This window comes from Canis lupus, chromosome 21 (assembly GCF_048164855.1).
Source record: "Canis lupus baileyi chromosome 21, mCanLup2.hap1, whole genome shotgun sequence".
NCBI lineage: Eukaryota > Metazoa > Chordata > Mammalia > Carnivora > Canidae > Canis > Canis lupus.
Window position 1 is genome coordinate 45,594,696 of NC_132858.1, and position 17,003 is coordinate 45,611,698.

At 39.4% G+C, this 17,003-nt stretch overlaps 1 protein-coding gene across 3 annotated transcripts in view; it reads right to left on the bottom strand.

Annotated features, from left to right (window-relative positions):
• Positions 1–17,003, bottom strand: part of VPS41 (VPS41 subunit of HOPS complex) — a 167,146-nt gene that overhangs the window by 83,287 nt on the left and 66,856 nt on the right. For all 3 annotated transcript variants that reach the window (XM_072791623.1, XM_072791622.1, XM_072791621.1), the window contains exons 5-7: positions 13,379–13,453; positions 6,030–6,092; positions 2,581–2,646 (exon numbers count right to left, since the gene is read on the bottom strand). In XM_072791623.1, coding sequence (XP_072647724.1) covers positions 2,581–2,646; positions 6,030–6,092; positions 13,379–13,453 — 204 coding nt within the window. The remainder of the gene's footprint in view (positions 1–2,580; positions 2,647–6,029; positions 6,093–13,378; positions 13,454–17,003) is intronic.

Here is a 17,003-nt window from a genome sequence, read left to right on the forward strand (position 1 = left end):
ATCAGAATGCTTTCTTGTAGAACAATATTGTCAGATACAGAACTAATTGTCAAGTAGTCAATGATAACCAGAGATGAACCAAACTCCTAATGTTCTTGTCCTTTAAGCATTTGGTAAATTTCACTTATACTGCCCATCACAATGTTCATCTTTGTATAAATTCCATTGTTTCCCATATTAGCTCACCCACAATGAAGACTGGACTATTCAGTTGTCTGCACAATGCTCCTATATCTACTCAATGAGCTCTGACCCAAATAGCCACGTTCACACAATCCTTCCTAGAGATGTCTATAAAGGATATCAAACGCTAAGTATAAGGATGAAGAATACACAATCGACACAGTTCACCCAGGCATCCTGCAAACTGACAAGCCATCCATGTAGTATTACTACTGTGGCAAACTTGATGAGACTCCTTGTATCCTCACAGTATAAAAGCAATTACCAGACTTCATGAATAACCGAGTTAAGAACTCAAATTAACACAGAAAAATTCCACCTTCAGATTCTGAGTACTATCACTCAGACACTGCCACTCATTTTATCTCTATGCTCTTCTATACCAATGCCTTCAAGAAATAGAGGTCAACTGTAAAATTTCTAACTCCTAAAATTAGAAACTGGAACACAAAACTGCATCCTATGCTAGAAAAACACTTAAACCAAAGTGATTTATCAATTTTAAGTATATGAGGGATTATTAGTAAGAAGGCAACTGAGGGTGCCTGGGTGGCTCAGTTAATTAAGCATCTCCCTTTAGCTCAGGTCATGATTCTGGTTCCTGGGACAGAACCCTGCATTGGGCTCCCTGCTCAGCGGGACTCTGCTACTCCCTCTCCCTCTGCTGCTCCCTCTCCCTCTCAAATAAATAAAATCTTTAAAAAGGGAAAAAAAGAGAGAGAGAGAGAGAGAGAGAGAGAGAAGACAACTGAAGCAGGTTCTCCAGTCCCAGTCAAGCCTTCAGAGGACAGCATCCCCAGCCAAAAATGCAGACTGAAGCCTAGGGAGACTCAGAGGAAGCACTACAGAAGCAAACCACTCTGTAATTTCTCAACTGTGAGACAGTAAAAGTTTGTTGTTTTAAGCCACTTAAAAGAACAAACACACAAGAAAACACTACGTATTCTTTATCTCCACTCAGTTTTAAATAAAAATGCACTGGTTTAAATTATAGCTGAGTGAGTTTATGCTATAGCTCTCCTAAAATTTCTTAACTAGAAAAGCATGCAATAAAGAAATACTTTAATAAGAGGAATTTTAAAGCTATTCTTCCTGAGGTCAACAAAGACAAGTAAGATAGTTGTTTTGTTTTGTTTTTCCAAGAAGTGAATCAGCTGCAGATCTAAGCTAGAGAATGTTAGATTGAATGGGTAATTCCCACTGATTGATCCCACAGACATTTTTATGGGAGGCTGATGAAGTACAGCCTAAGGATAAGCATGAGCTGGGGGATGGGAAGCTGGCCGGCTCCCAACAAGAAATCAGAGCTGGTGCAAAGTTGGCTTCATGCTGTGGAGAGGCATCGGGATCTCCAGGACCTGCCATTCAACCATTACAATGAGCTAAAACCAGTGCTTGAAAAACACTAGGTAATGACCAGTATGCTTTCCTGCCCAATCAGTCTGATACAGCAAACCAAAGGAAAACAACAGATAACCACCATAAAACATTCAAATACCATTTGGCAGCTGAGCCTCAAGGTAGCCAGTCCGTAGGTATACAGTGCTACAGAAAGAACCACAGACCACCTCATTTTCACGGAGCGCTAAACTAGATATGAAATAATATTTGGCATTCCAGTACAGTGACAGCATTTTTGTTATAAAAATGGGTTTAAAAAATCACTGGCTAATAAAAATAGAAAAAAAAAACAAAACAAAACTTGGACTTATTTTCCAGAAGCAGAAAGATTCTTTTAGAATTTACTGTATCTCTATACAAACAAGTAAATGTACAAAAGGAATACTTTATTCTCTCTCTCCTTTTTTTTTTTTTAAGATTTTATTTATTTGAGAGAGAGCACAAGCAGGGGGAGTGGCAGAGGGAGAGGGAGAAGCAGGCTCCCAACTGCTGATACGAAGCTCGACCTCAGGACCTGGGATCATAGCCTGAGCCAAAGGCAGACACTTAACCAACTGAGCCCCTAGTGGGCACCCCCTACTCTCTTTTTTAAAAATAGCACTTCATTAAGATAATGAAATATGCCAGAAACAGGTCAGAAAAAAAAAAAGCCATAATCGTTCTAAAACTTTATGAAAGCCTGCAAGAAACTTCCACAACAGGTAAAAACATGAGTTTAATTGCTCTTTTGTTATTTTTAAATGCTACTTTTTTGTTTGTGGAAGGGACATTTCAAAGCACTAGATGACAGCTCTGTTTTTCTTGCCCTATATCTACTCCAAAGGATGATCAGTGAGAGGCACTGAGGTCCCATCTCCCCCAAGGGATAATGGTCTTACAATTTCACCACAATTGTCTTTCTCAAAATTTCTCCTAACGAATAGTTAGACATTAAAAATATTATGGATAAATAAAAAGCCCCAAGACTGCACATAATGGAAGACACAAAGCACTTACCTTCTTCCCTCCAGTCACAAACTGCTTGCAGCTGGATTTCACGAAATGGGGGTGCACAGCAATGATCTGCAAAGGAACAAGAACCCATCACTGATTTAGGAGTCACAGTGAGAGCACAGAATGAAACTCCTTTACACATTACAGGTAGCATGATCTAAAAATTATCCTGATAGCTAGGTAAGAAGAAATCTATGCAGGTAATAGCCTAAGACTGATGAAGTCTGAGTTTTGCTCTTTGGTAAAAAGACTTCTCCTGTGAAGCCAGGTCAAAGCTGAACGATGAGAGTGAATTAGCTCTAGTTTCTGGCTGAGTAAAGGACTCTGAGTGGGCACCTCTTCCTTAAGATCAATCAAGGCAACAAGATGTCACAAATGCTTGTAACTGAATATGATGCATGGGAGAAATCCAGAAAAAGCCAACTAATTCCTTGTCCCAGATGCCTTCCAATGATCTGAGGGCACCCAAGTTGAACAGGTGGGGGAGTGTGACCTCCAATACACGTGGAGGGGAGGGGTCACTCGGAGGCCCTGGCAGTGGGAAAGCTAACAGAGCTGTAGGACCCCAGCGACAGAGCTGACCAAGCAGGACCTCCCCTTGGCCCTGCAGCCCAAGTGGTCCCCCCCCCACACCCATGCTCACTGGCTGTCCACTCAGCCAATCTCCTCCCAGCCCCTTTCAGGGGTTTCTCCACAGGCTGCTCCTCCCTCATCACTGTCTACTTCATTTACCCTGACTTTTCTGGAAGGTTTGGGGGCTCCCCTCAGCGCAAGCTCATCCTCGTGGCTCCTCCTTTGTGGTTGTGCGTCTGCATATACTCTTACCACCTTGTCTTAGTTCCAAAACCACTGTAATTGCTAATACATCTTGGTTTTTTTCTAACCTAACATAACAAGCACTTTTGGGCATTAAAAGAAAAGTCACACAACTGTACCTTCACAACTTTTAACTAGATGCCATTTTATATTCTTATTGACTAATACATTCCCATCCTCCAATGGAACTGATTCCACCTCCTACACTGTCATTGTTTGGGCTTTAGGCATATGCTGCCATCTTTCTCCAACCATTCCTGCCTCCCAGGCTAGCCCTGCTTCCCTCCAACACTGTCCTAATCCACCCTGGAAACGAACTGAGTCATTGACACATTCTTAACATCTCTCATGAGAGTCCTCTTACCTCCCTTATAATGCATAACTCTAGAGAGCAACTTATTCCAGATATCCCCTATGTTCCTTGACCACATTATGTCAGCCTTTTCTTCTCTTCAGCTGTAAGAAACCAAGGCCTCCTGGGTCACTGCTCTTAACAGCAGCTCCTACAGGGCCCAAGTGGGCGGTATGTAGGCTCGGTCTCACTAACAGAGGCAGGAGGACTCTTTCCTACCTAGGTCACTCTCCCTCCCTACGTGGTCGAATCCATTCCCCAGCACTGCCCAGCTAAGTATTCTTTGCTCTTTATTTGCAATCTTTACTCCTCTGCTGATTTTTTTTTTTTTTTTTTTTTTTTTGCCATCAACTAAAGCATGACTGGCAGGAATCAGGCCAGGACAACGCCCTGCTCTCCTACTGGATGATCTCTCTTCTCCATCACCAAATTCTTCAGGAAAAAAAAGTTTACACTGGTTGTTTCTACTGCTTCATCTACAATTTCTCCCTTCCTTTCCTTCCTTCCTTTCCTTTCCTTCTTTCAATTTTATGTATTAATCTGAGAGAGAGAGAGAGAGAGACCATAAGCTGGGGGAGGGGGAGAGGAAGAGGGAGAAGCAGCCTCCCCACTGAGAAGCCCAGGCAGGACTCGATCCCAGGACCCTGGGATCATGACCTATGCTGAAGGCAGAGGCTTAACTGACTCAGCCACCCAAGCGCAGCCTCCAATTTATTTCTTGATATATGGTGAGCTTTCATATGCTTTTGAAACTGTCCTCACTAAGGTCACCAGTGACTTCATAATTACCAGGTAAATGCCCTGTGTCAGTCCTCATCATGTCACTTCTACACTGATGCCCACTCCTTTCTTCTGGAATCTCTCACTCCTCTGGCTTGCCTGACACCATTCTTCTGGAGAGCCCTTGCTCCCCACCCCATATACACACTGCCTGAATCATTACATTGGAATGTTCCAGAATTTCACCATCAGTCTTCTCTGGTCACTCTTTAACTTCTACCTGGATGATATCTTTAAACAATGTTCATCCTACTCAACTGTGGTTATCAACTTTGCATTTTTAGGACCAATCTCTACCTGAGCTCCACATTCATGTTTTTAACCTCTAAACCATTTCCACCAGATATACTAGTCATTTGAACTCAGCACCAAATGAGCAACATCCCTTCTTGCAGCTGATGGCATCACCACATACCACTGCCAGAGCAAGAACCAGCTCCTCCCTCCTTCATCACCCCATCCAACCCATCACGATGGCTTGCAGCAAAGTCTACTTTCTAAAAGCTTTCTACATTCACGCCTTCAACTCCACCTTGAATATTCCTGACCCTCCTGTTAATGAGGTCCTATGAAGCCCTGCCTCAAGTTCAGCATTAGCCTTCTAAATTGCCTTCTGTCTACAATCTCTCTCCTGCTTAAATCACCCTCCACTCTGGCAGAGTTGCCTTTCTAAAACACACATCAGATCCTATCTCTCCTTTACCTGTTGATCAATAAGTGTTTGAATAAACAAGTGAAAACAATGAATGACCTCTTCCTTCAACAGCTCTAATCATCACTTTAACGACCATAACTGTTATTTAAGACCGCTCTTCCTGCCACACATCTATCAGCCCTCTAATCTATACTGTATATAGTCACCATATTAATTTTCCTTAAGCTTAGCTCAGTTTATGTCACTTCTCTGCTCTTAAACATTCAATAATTTCTCCTTATCTACCAGAGTTCCAAATTCTCTAGCCTGAAAATAAAACCAGCCCCAAACTGCCTGCACGGCTCTCCTGCCAAGTCAGTGTTTTGTGCACCATCTAAACTAGACTGTTTTTGCCACTTCCTGAACACAACTTGGAACTTTCTGGCCTCTCCATCTATATTATATTGTTCTTCCACATGGAGAGCCGGTTTGTCTGCCCTGTCCATTTATTAATGCCCACCCAAATATCACTCCTCCTGTGAAGCCCTCACCAACAAGGACAACTAGAAGTAAACTCTTGGCTTTGGACTCCTTGATACTGTTTTTACCTCTTTGATTCTTTAATCATAGGCTGTATGTGTCATCTCACTCACTACAACAAAAGATTCCTGGGGACGGACCGATGTCATAGTCATATAACACACATCCTGTGCTCTTTTACACCATCAGATGATATCTAGTACTTCCTAAGTATTGAGAAGATGCTTACTGACAAAATTAATGCAAGATGGGTAGCGCTCAAAGTACTGCAATCCTAATTGTCTTAGTTAAGAAAACCCTTAGAAAAATTAAAATTTACTGAATACTTACTTTAATGGGACAGTCAAAAGTCTCATGAAATTCTTCTCCAGAATACAGTCCAAACACCTGCACCTGAAAAGTAAAATGGATCCTGTGAGTTCACCATGACAGCAACAAAGAAGGCTGCTGAGTCGGTCAAAATACATACTATTGATTTTTTAAAAAGTAGAATATTTAATAATCCAAGACCCCTGTGATCTCTATTAAAGATCCAATGAAAACAATTCTATCAGGGTGAGAGTACTCCACTGCAATTAAGCTTTTATAAGCATCTCATGGATATAGTTCCCTTTACTTACCACAAATTTGTTTTATTAAATGGATACCAACTTTTAAAAATGAAATAGGTATGAATAGGTTATTAATATTCTTTTATGAACTTCCCATAGGCTAGCCCTAAAGGAATTATTTTTTCCTTCCCTTGAAGGAAAAAAAGAGCTTCTTTTTTTTTTTTTTTGAGTCATATATACATAAATCAACCATGCAGATCAATGTAGCAAGAGATTAGGTGAACTGCACTTCATTTATAATCTTATGCTGAATCTACTGAGAGTGTATAAAAATAAGATTTAAGTTTCTACTTATTACTGCCTCCTTTAAATTTGTTCCAGACTACTTTATCCATAATCTGAGTGGTTTACTTAAAAACTGAATGATAGACATATTGCAAAAAGTACGAATCATAAATTTACAACTTGATAAATTTTTATGAAATTGCATAAACCTTGCAGACACCATCCAGATCAAGAAATAGAACCCAAGGAGTGCTTTTGTATTGCTTCGCATTCAGTAACACCCTCACAAATGAACCACTACTTTCAGGTCTATCACCACAGATGAATTGTGCTGGTATTTGAATTTTATATAAATAGAATCATAAACTATTTCGCTGGCTTCTTTCACTTTACGTCTTCCTTAGAAGATTTATCCACACTGTCATGTATAGCAGTAGCAGGTTCTTTGCCTTTGCTGTATAGTATTTCAATGTATGAATACACCACAATTCACATATCCACCTTCTGTTGATCATTTGGGTTGTTTCCACATTGGGGCTATTACAAATAATGCTCCCATGAGCACTCTTTATAAATTTTTTGGTGCACTTAGATACACATTTGTGAAGAGTACGTAAGTGGGAATGGAACTGTCACAGGCTAGGCAACTGTTCACATTTAATAAACAGCCAAACCATTTCGCAAAGTGGTTTCCATCAATTTACACTCTTATCAGCAGAGCTTAAGATTCCAGGAGCTCTCAGACACTTGGAGCTAACTATTAGGGGCACTTAGAACTGTTTCCCAACACTTGGGATGTGTGCACTTTTTTTCTAGTCTCTAGAAGAGAGGTAGTACTCCTTCTTTAATTTTGTAAGAACTCACTAGTGAAGCCATCTAGGTCAGATGGCTCTATGTGAGGAATTTTTAAATTACAAGTTCAAATATTTAAGTAGTTATAAAACTATTCAGGCTTTTGATTTCTTCTCATTTTCATCCTAGTAATTTGTGAAAGGTTCATTTTTGCGAGTTCAAAGAGGAAAATTTACTCATGACACAATTTTTGGAGACAGAGTCATTCATTAAGAGGTAAAATCATGAGGACACCCTTTTTGGGGCTACTCCTTTCACATCCTGTGCCAAGTGTGTTACCTGGATTCCAACAACAGCACACAGTCCAATGGAACAAAGATGGAATGTGATTTACCCTGAGGTGGTCTGTTAGAAGGTATTCTTGACATATAAACACATGCATGTCCCACTACCATCTTGCTTCTCATTGTTTGGAGGCAATTATCATTACTGCACAGATAAGATCCCTGGATACTAATGGCCAGGCCCCACCCTAGACAAACTAAACAGTTCCAGTGGGGTAGAATGGCATTTTAAAAGGTTCACAACTGCAAGTATGCAGTTAGCAATGAAAATCCTGCTCATTTGGTCCTTATAGGAACACCGCTAGGTATGACAGCAAACACTACCAGGCCTGTGGACCAGATGATTCTGCAGAAAAATGAATGACTTGCCCAAAGTCATTAAGAAGCAAGAATAATGTTCCAAACTCTATTCTCTTACACACTAACATTATATGACACAGCCTATAATATGGAAATAGATGTCTTTCTATGTTAAGTGTAGGCAAAGTGGGACAGGAAAAAAACATTCAAAAGCCTCAAATATTTACCAAACGGAAATGAAGGTGAATGTCAGACTCTGAATTAGGCAACTCTGTGACAAAAGCTGAAACTAAATGAAGCCGACCATTCATTCCACTGGACAAGCTTTCTTCTGACTACAGCAGAGTAAAGGTGATATTCAGAACAAAAGTTAGGGGATTTTTATTGTGGGGAAAAGTATATGAGATGTAAATAAACAATGTATGACCCACAGAAGAAGACTGAGGCATCAGTAAATGAGAAAATAAATATTAAGGAATGTGAATCTAAAGGTGAAATTAAATTATGAATCAACAGGGATAAATGTCCCTTAAAAAATTACGAACCCATATTAAAAAAACGTTATGAACCCATAGGAGACGTAATAGTAGAATAAGGGGGAATCAACAGGAAAGTGAACAGACCAGAGCTCTGGGCTATGTCTCTACTGCTACGTTTACTTCTTAATCACCTCTTCCTCAAATACTCCTATTTTCTCCTTCAATATGGAAAACACTGTAACTTCATGAGACAAGTCTCATAAATGTGAGCAGTACAAGCAGGGTAATTTGTAAAATCTTCTACATTTTGGTTCATTCCAGTAATGTGACAGGCCAAAGGAGTTGGTCACAAGTTATACTACTATAGCTAATTAAACCCAAAACAATTTTTATTCATTTCTTCTCTTTCTCCCTCTCTATTCACTTTGCCTTTTGTCAGTGGATATCATACTTGTTTGTGAAAGGCATTTGTTGAATGTCTGCCTAGAATTCTGGCTTTAAGGAAGATCACATTCCAGATAAGAACCTGTAATTACAGACTAAAGTAGAAGGGATCCTTTTGAAAATGGTCTCCTCTAACAATCTCCCCCAATTAATCACAAAAATATCTAATGAAGGAAAAGACAAAATTCAGAACAGTTGGCCTTATAGTCAATCTTCTGCAGTCCTGGACGATTTCTCATGAACTCTAGGCCCGAACCACGGAAAGTATGTGATATGTTTTATTGCTTAAAGTAAAGAAAACGTACCCTCACAAAGCAGTAAGAAAGGTGTGTATTCTTCTCCAATTGAGCATCGAGTTATATTATTTGCCAACCGGGAAACTGGGCGACAGCCCATCTGATATAGAGTAACCGTGCATGAGGTGGCCAGAGTGTCAAAACAACCCCCCAGGAAGGACTTCCCTTGAAATGGCTTCCAGCTTCCAAACAGCAATGGGTAGAGTAGGAAGAGGAATGAATATGAAAGTAGCCATTCCATTGAGGGTGGTCGCTGAAGAGACCCTCACAGAGGAGATTGCCAGTTTTCATTTCCTCCACCCATAAAGAGTGTCAGAGACTCAGGAGAGGTGACAGCAGAGGCTCCCACATCACTGGGGGTGCTGCCTTCACTGATTACCTCTGGGCAGAGGAATTCAAGCTCATTAGCAGGACCCCTGTGCGGAGCTGAGAAGGTGATTTCCACAACACCCAAAATGGTAACAGGCAGGGCCAAGAGCAATCAGACATAGAATGTGTTTGCTAGCCCAGATTCAGAAAGAGCCCTTCTCCTTGATCTGGAATGGATAAACAAGCAACAAAAAATGTATACAAGGTCTATAAAAAGGATACTGCAGAGCACAATTCTGATAACTTGGAGGGAGAAAAAGCATGCTTTTAAAAATGTTTACTGGTAAGCGGATAAGAAAGAAAACTAGAAAACTGTTCAGTGACTTCACTAAGATGACAAGACCTCCATGAGTCTGGAGCAGAAAGATAGCCTGATGATGCTAGTAAATACAATGTTTCTTTAGTTCCTCATACTATTCCAAACAATTTACAAATATTAATTCATTTACTTCTAATAATTAAGGAGGCAGACACTATCATTATCCCCATTCTATAGAAGAGGAAACCGACTGAGGCACACAGCGACAGGAATAATGAACCTGACATCATACAGCCAAAATGTGGCAGGACAATTCTACTCCTAATCTTGACACTGTACTGTCTGGCACTTTAAGACATACAGAAAGCTGTAAAACTTTAATTAAATATACTATCTGGCTAATATGCAAATAGAACTCGAGGGATGCCTGGGTGGCTTAGCAGTTAAGCATCTGCCTTTGGCTCAGGACATGATTCTGGGGTCCTTGGATCGAGTCCCACATCAGGTTCCCTACAGGGAGCCTGCTCCTCTCTCTCTCTGCCTCTGTCTCTGCCTCTCTCTCTCTGTGTGTGTCTCTCATGAATAAACAAATAAAATCTTTAAAAAAAAAAAAGAAAAGAAAAAAGAAAAGAAAGAAGAAAGAAAAGAAAAGAAAAGAAAAGAAAAGAAAAGAAAAGAAAAGAAAAGAAAAGAAAAGAAAAGAAAAGAAAAGAAAGAAAAGAAAAAAGAAAAGCTCAGAGCAACAGAAAGACTTCAGGAAAATTACAAATCCAAGATGGAATAAAACTCTATTCCATAAGGCAAAACTGACATTGGGAGGAAAGCAAATCAGCAAAGGGAACAAACCAGAAACTCTCCGTGACTACATAGAAATGAGGAGGACAAAAACATTGAGAAAGAAAAACACATACGTGTGTGTTGGTGTGTGTGCTTGTCTGTGTGTCATGCACACAGTATGACCAATTTTCTTAACAATATACCTATTTTCAAAAATAGATAAGTACCATTCACCCTCTCGCCTTGAAAAGTTTAGGTACAATAATGCAGCTGGGAGAAAGGCCAGTCTGCAATGGGTTAAGAAGTGAATGGCTAGCTGGAAAAACAGTTAACATACACCCAGAGGGCTCACCATACACCCAACATCTGGCAACAGGCAGGCCCCCCCAGTGTGTCCACTGCCCAGCAGCAGAGGCAGAGGCACTGGGAGGCCAAGGGGGAGCCCCCAGCCTAAGACAGGGGAGCGGAAATCCCGCCCAGGCAGGCGGAATACAGAGCCAGCTCTTAGCCTCTGCACTGGAACTGCCTCCAGCCTAAGTATTATTGGGTTTCTTTGAAGAAATGAAAATAAATGGAACTGAAGCAATAATCAAAATCAGAACTGAAGTAAACTTTCCCAAAATGAAAACAATACTTCAGTATATGGATCAAAAGGACTTACTGTGTTCCAGACAAAATTAATGAAAATAGACCCGAACAAGACATAACTTAGCAAACTGAACTACAAGGGCCGTATATTGTTGTTTTATTGTTGTTATTATTATTAGTCTAAGCTCCAAGGCAGGACAGAAAAAAAAAATTAAAAACGTTTTGTGAAGGAACAAAAGTATGCTAGCCTCAGACATGTCCGCAAAAATAAAGGTCAGACAAAAGGGAGCAACAGCTCCAAAGTTTTTAAGAGAAAATATCTCCACCCTGAACTCTACACTAAATTGATCCTACTTTATGTATGAAGGCGACATATTTTATCTAAGAAAAATCACAACAGCCACTTAAAGATGCATTGCGTCTAGATATCTAGGGGGGTTTATCTGTGTAATAATCTTTATGTTTTTAGCATTACTAACTACTTTGCCAGATCATTCTATACTAGATACTCAATTTCCTCAATAGTGGCTGGCTTACAGGCATACATACACATGCACATACATGCGCAATACCAGCTAGCTTACATAAATTATGTGCACCAAAAGATTTGTTTTCAGTTCTATCAATGCTACTAAAATATACGTGAAAACTATTTTTAAAAATGTATCATGGGTCTACACCAAATATGGCATTTATAAATCTATCTAAATTGGAAAACAGGTATTTGCCGAGAAGTATACCAGGTGATATCTTAAGGTCATTAACCACTAGCCACAGTAAAATATCCCACTTTGCCATATCAAATAATTATTCAACAATGAAAGCTTTGAGAATTCCTTGATGAAGTATTTTAGTAAAAATTCTTTTCCAATATGAAAAACAAATATTCTCTTTCAACAATTTAGTTCAACTAAATTGGTTGTCAGCCCAGAAGGAATTCCTTATCTTTAAGAAAACAAAATAAAGATGATCTTTCCTTTACAAATACATGACTAAAAAAACGTTTCATTTGTTTGGGTTAATTCTAAATTTCATTACATACCAACTCCTCCCTCAACTCCCTGACAGTCTGGTCCTCCTCAGAATTTTAGAAAGCACTATAAAACTTGACAGTGCTCTTTGGAAAACACAGTGTTCCAATGACCATTTCAAAGGACCTTTTGGGCCACATTAAGCTTAGATATATAAAATGTATTCTTGTGTTTCAAGAGGACTTTATTTTTCTTTTGCTGATAGATTAAAAGGGTATAAATCTTTTACATGGAGTACATTATTTTTCATTTACTCATCTTAATGACCCACTGAATTTAGATCATGTAAAAATGCAAAATTAGATTAGGAAATGTGCTCTATTCAGTCAGGAATATGTAAGATTGTGTAATGATTCTAAATGCACTTTCTTCTCAAGCTGTTATTTTAGAAAAGTAGCTTAAATACACTGTGCATTAGAATTTTATCATTGCAAACCAACATTAGAAAAGACTTCCATCGACTGGAAAACAAAAAAGACATTCTTATAAGTGGAAAATCAATCACCACAACCACTAAATGTCACAGCTCAACATCAGCAAGAAGCACTGATAATTGTTAGTTATACACTGCACAAATGATGTATGTCCTCGGTAGAGGAAGTGGGTGCCAGGTTTTTAGAAAACTGTACATATATTGATTTTACATTTATTTAATGTGGCCATTGTAAGACACTTTATTCTTCTGATAAACTATGATTGCTTATCAAAAGATTCTATAATTCAAGAGAAACATTCATAACTTGTGTGAAAATGAAAACCACCGGCCCACAGAAATCAGGCCCACAAAATCCAATTTTGTGGATTTATGGCAGAAAGGCATTAAACTACTGTCTTGCAGGAACTGCAGACTAGTCACTGAAGTATAAGTGGCACAGCAGTAATGATTAAGATGACACGTCCCCCTGCCACAGCTGTTAATCAGCTTAATACTAGTTACATTATTGACATTCTTGTAATTACTTTTCCTAAGGCACATTTGTGCAAAATATATTTTACTTTAATTATGAGCAATCGGAAGCAAGTCCAATACCCAAAAAGAATAATCAAGATTCTCCTAGGGCAGGTATACAGTAAGCAGAGGTGTTTCCAAGCCCCTAGAGTGGGAGAATATTCCAGTCCTCAGAGCCAGACGGTGCTTTCCACCTGCCCCAGTCATTGCCATACCTTGCCATCCTCTGAACACACGCCCATGTGCTCTCCACTTTCATCCAGGCTAATCTGATTTATCTTCACAGGACTCTATTAAAATAAACAAATAAACATGTAAAACTTCAGGAAAATATATATCAACAACCAAATGCTTTGGCTCTTTGTAATATTTAAGTGATATAAACTGTCTATTAAGTTTAGATGTGTGAGTCCAAGACATACTTGGCATTTTGCAAATGCAAATGGTAAAGCACAGCTTTGTTCTCACATGTGTAATAAACCCAGAAACCTAGATTTCTCGAAATTACATATTTCATATGCTTCAAGTCCCAGCTAAAATGTTTTTTGTTACAGGTTATATGGCTTTTTATTAACTCTGTTCTATTTATTCCACATTCCTAAAATTCCTTCCCAACCAAATCCATTAAAAGAACATAACAAACACCAATGTAAAAATCATGATGTAAAGAGAAATTTTCACTGTTTTATTAGCTTGTTATGTCAGCCACGCTATCTGTTCTTCTCTCTTAAATCACAAGTCAACTTTGTATTTGCACTTTATTCTTCGTACTTTCTGGGGGGAAATCCACAGGGTCTAGTTGATATTCACTAATTTGTTATCCCTATTCTTTTGAGTAATCTCAAATTTTAAAAATCTGTCAAGACCGAAATCAGGCATTCTATTTTGGATGTATTTTCCCAAGTATAAATACACAACAGAACTTTTACAACTGTTCATGGCTTTCTAGTTTTCTATGTAGTCAACTGTTTACTTACTTAAACATTCATATAGGTGGATTTTCCAATAGAAGTTAAAACTGGTAAATGTTGACATTAAGAAATGGCAACCTTTTTCCCCCTTCTTAAATAATGGCAGCTTCCTGCTATTTTACACAAACATGATTGAACAAACTAAGCATGGAAAGAAAAGTAAGCCTTTATCAGTTATGACATGAGTCTGCAAATTAGTTTCTTAAAGTTTCTAACCTTAAAGTAATCTGGCTTATTGATAAGAATAAATGAAAAAATAGAAAATGGAATGTTCCTTTCTCAGAGAAAGTATCTTAGAACTAATAAGCAAAGGTTAGAGCAGATCCAGACTCCCAGACCTTGGAAGGCCACTCAATGACTAATGCTGCTGAGACAAATTCCTCAATCGCAGGTTAAGACGGCTGGCCTCAGAATCCTTCCTCATGTTGATTCCCGCACAAGCAACATTCCTGAAATGCAGTCTATGAAAAGCAACCTATCTCCTTAAAAGTTCCTAGAATGTTAGGGTGCCTGGGTGGCTCAGTCGGTTATGTGTCTGCCTTTAGCTTGGCTCATGACACTGGGATCCTGGAATCAAGTCCTGCGTCAGGCTCCCTGCTCAATGGGAAGCCTGCTTTTCCCTCTGCCCCTCTTGTGCTCTCTCTCTCTCTCAAATAATTTTTTTTTAAAAGTTCCTAGAATGTTAAAAAGAGGAAAGGATCTTGTAGATAGATATTTGATCCCTTTTATAGAAAAATAAACCAAAGTCCACGGATGAGAATCACAATAAAGAACGAGGGATCTAAACCTGAGAGCACTGGACAGGCGTCCTGCACAGGGAGTGTTGTGATGAATGGCAAGGAATATGCAACACAAAATACATGCTGAACTGGGACACAGTGAGGCCAGCATGTCTGGACTTCTGGCTGACAAGCCTGACTCGGCACAGCTTCTACAGTCTTCTCTGGATAAATGCTTTCCTCATCAAATATCTTCTGTCACCACCCTCCCAATGCTCATCATTTTGCTCATCGCACATTTTAATACCCATTTACTCTCGGCAAATATAGACCTCACATACCCCTGACTGTAATTTAACCAGGATGTGATATAATCTATCTCAAATTATAATTTAATAGGTGCATGGAAGCCTGAACAATGTCGAGCTTTTCTCTCCTGTCCTGTCTAATTCGGTGGTATCCACACGTGACCATATAGGTTAAATTAGTAAAAACTAAACAAAATCACAAATTTCATTCCTCAATTGCACCAACATCTGCCAAGTGCTCAACCACCACACAGACCAGCAGCTATCGTATTAGTACACCAATCAGAATATTTTCCTCACTGCAGAAACTTCTACTGGACGGTGCTGTTCCAGGCCTACAAAACTGAGCCCTGACACGGACTGCGGTCCTTCTTTATAGGCCTTTCTTTACAACAACTCACAGTAAGAAGTGTATTTCCTTCCCATATGCATGTCACAATTTATGTGATCTTTTTTCTTGGGCTCTGGCATCTTGCCAGTATTCTCCAGGTCACACTGTATCATTTTCCAAAGACTCGGCATACACAGTAGCTGGTCCTCAGGATCTCAGGGGAAACAGTCGCCATAGGATGAGCATACGATGGGCATAGGATGGTCATCGCTACCTCACAATAAGGAAAAGGAAACTTCCAGACTTTCTCAGAGCTGTCTGGAACCACAGGACTTCTCACTGGCTAGTCATAAGAAAAGCAAACTTTTAATCACAATGTGTTTCATCCTGAGTAGAATATGTACTGGCATATTAGCAATCTAACAGGGAAAAGCACATCTACAAAATTTGAGAATCTTCTTTTCCTCACATCTCTGTTAGCAACAGAAATTTTTTTAACCTTATTTTTCTGCCAATGATCATTGATTTACTTCCCTACTTGTAAACAAGCATTTTTTTAAAGATTTTATTTATTTACTCATGAGAGGCGGGGGGGGGGGGGCGAGGGGCAGAGACACAGGCAGAAGGAGAAGTAGGCACCATGCCGGGAGCCCCATGCGGGACTTGATCCCGGGACTCCAGGATCACGCCCTGGGCTGAAGGCAGTGCTAAACCGCTGAGCCACTTGGGCTGCCCAACATAAGCATTCTTAAGTCTGTTGGCCAATTAATTTGCTCAAGCACTTGAGCTTGTTCACAGACAGCTTTTACTCATTTTTCTATGGATATGTGTGTTGCTATTTTTTTTAATTTCCTTTTTATTTTTAGGGTATGAGACCTTGGTACAATCTCTCACCCAGACGCTGTATGCAGTCTGTTTTTGTTTTTGTTTTTGCTTTTAATTGCAAGATGGTTATTACTTTTTTTCTAATGTTTACGTCTTCAATACTTTTGGGACTCATTTTTTTTCCAAAAGGATGTCCAGTTGGGGTAGCCCCATTTATTAAATAATCCATCCTTCTTCTGAAGAGAACTATGTCATATAATAAATATTCACATACACTCAGATAACCTTCTGGGTTTTTAGTTGTGGTCTCTTTGATCATTGCTATATCAATTCATCACTGACTTAATTACAATACACATAGTATGTTCTGCTATCTGGTAAAAAGGCAAGACCCAGCCACAATTCTCCATATTTTCCTTGGCTTTTCTCAAGGATTTTTATGCTTCTCCTGTGAAGTTTAAAATCAAATGACCCTCACTTTGCTAAACACAGTGGTCAGTGGTCAAGCCTAACTTACCTTAACTGATACGAGGATGCTAATAACTCTCTCCTTCTCTTTGCTTCCAGGATACTAAACTTATCTGGTTTTTCTTTTAAATTTCCAGCTTCCCTCTCTGTGTCTATGGCTAGATTCTCACAATCTTCTGATTTCTCTGTTTCATGGTTCAGTCCTTGTAGCTCTTCTC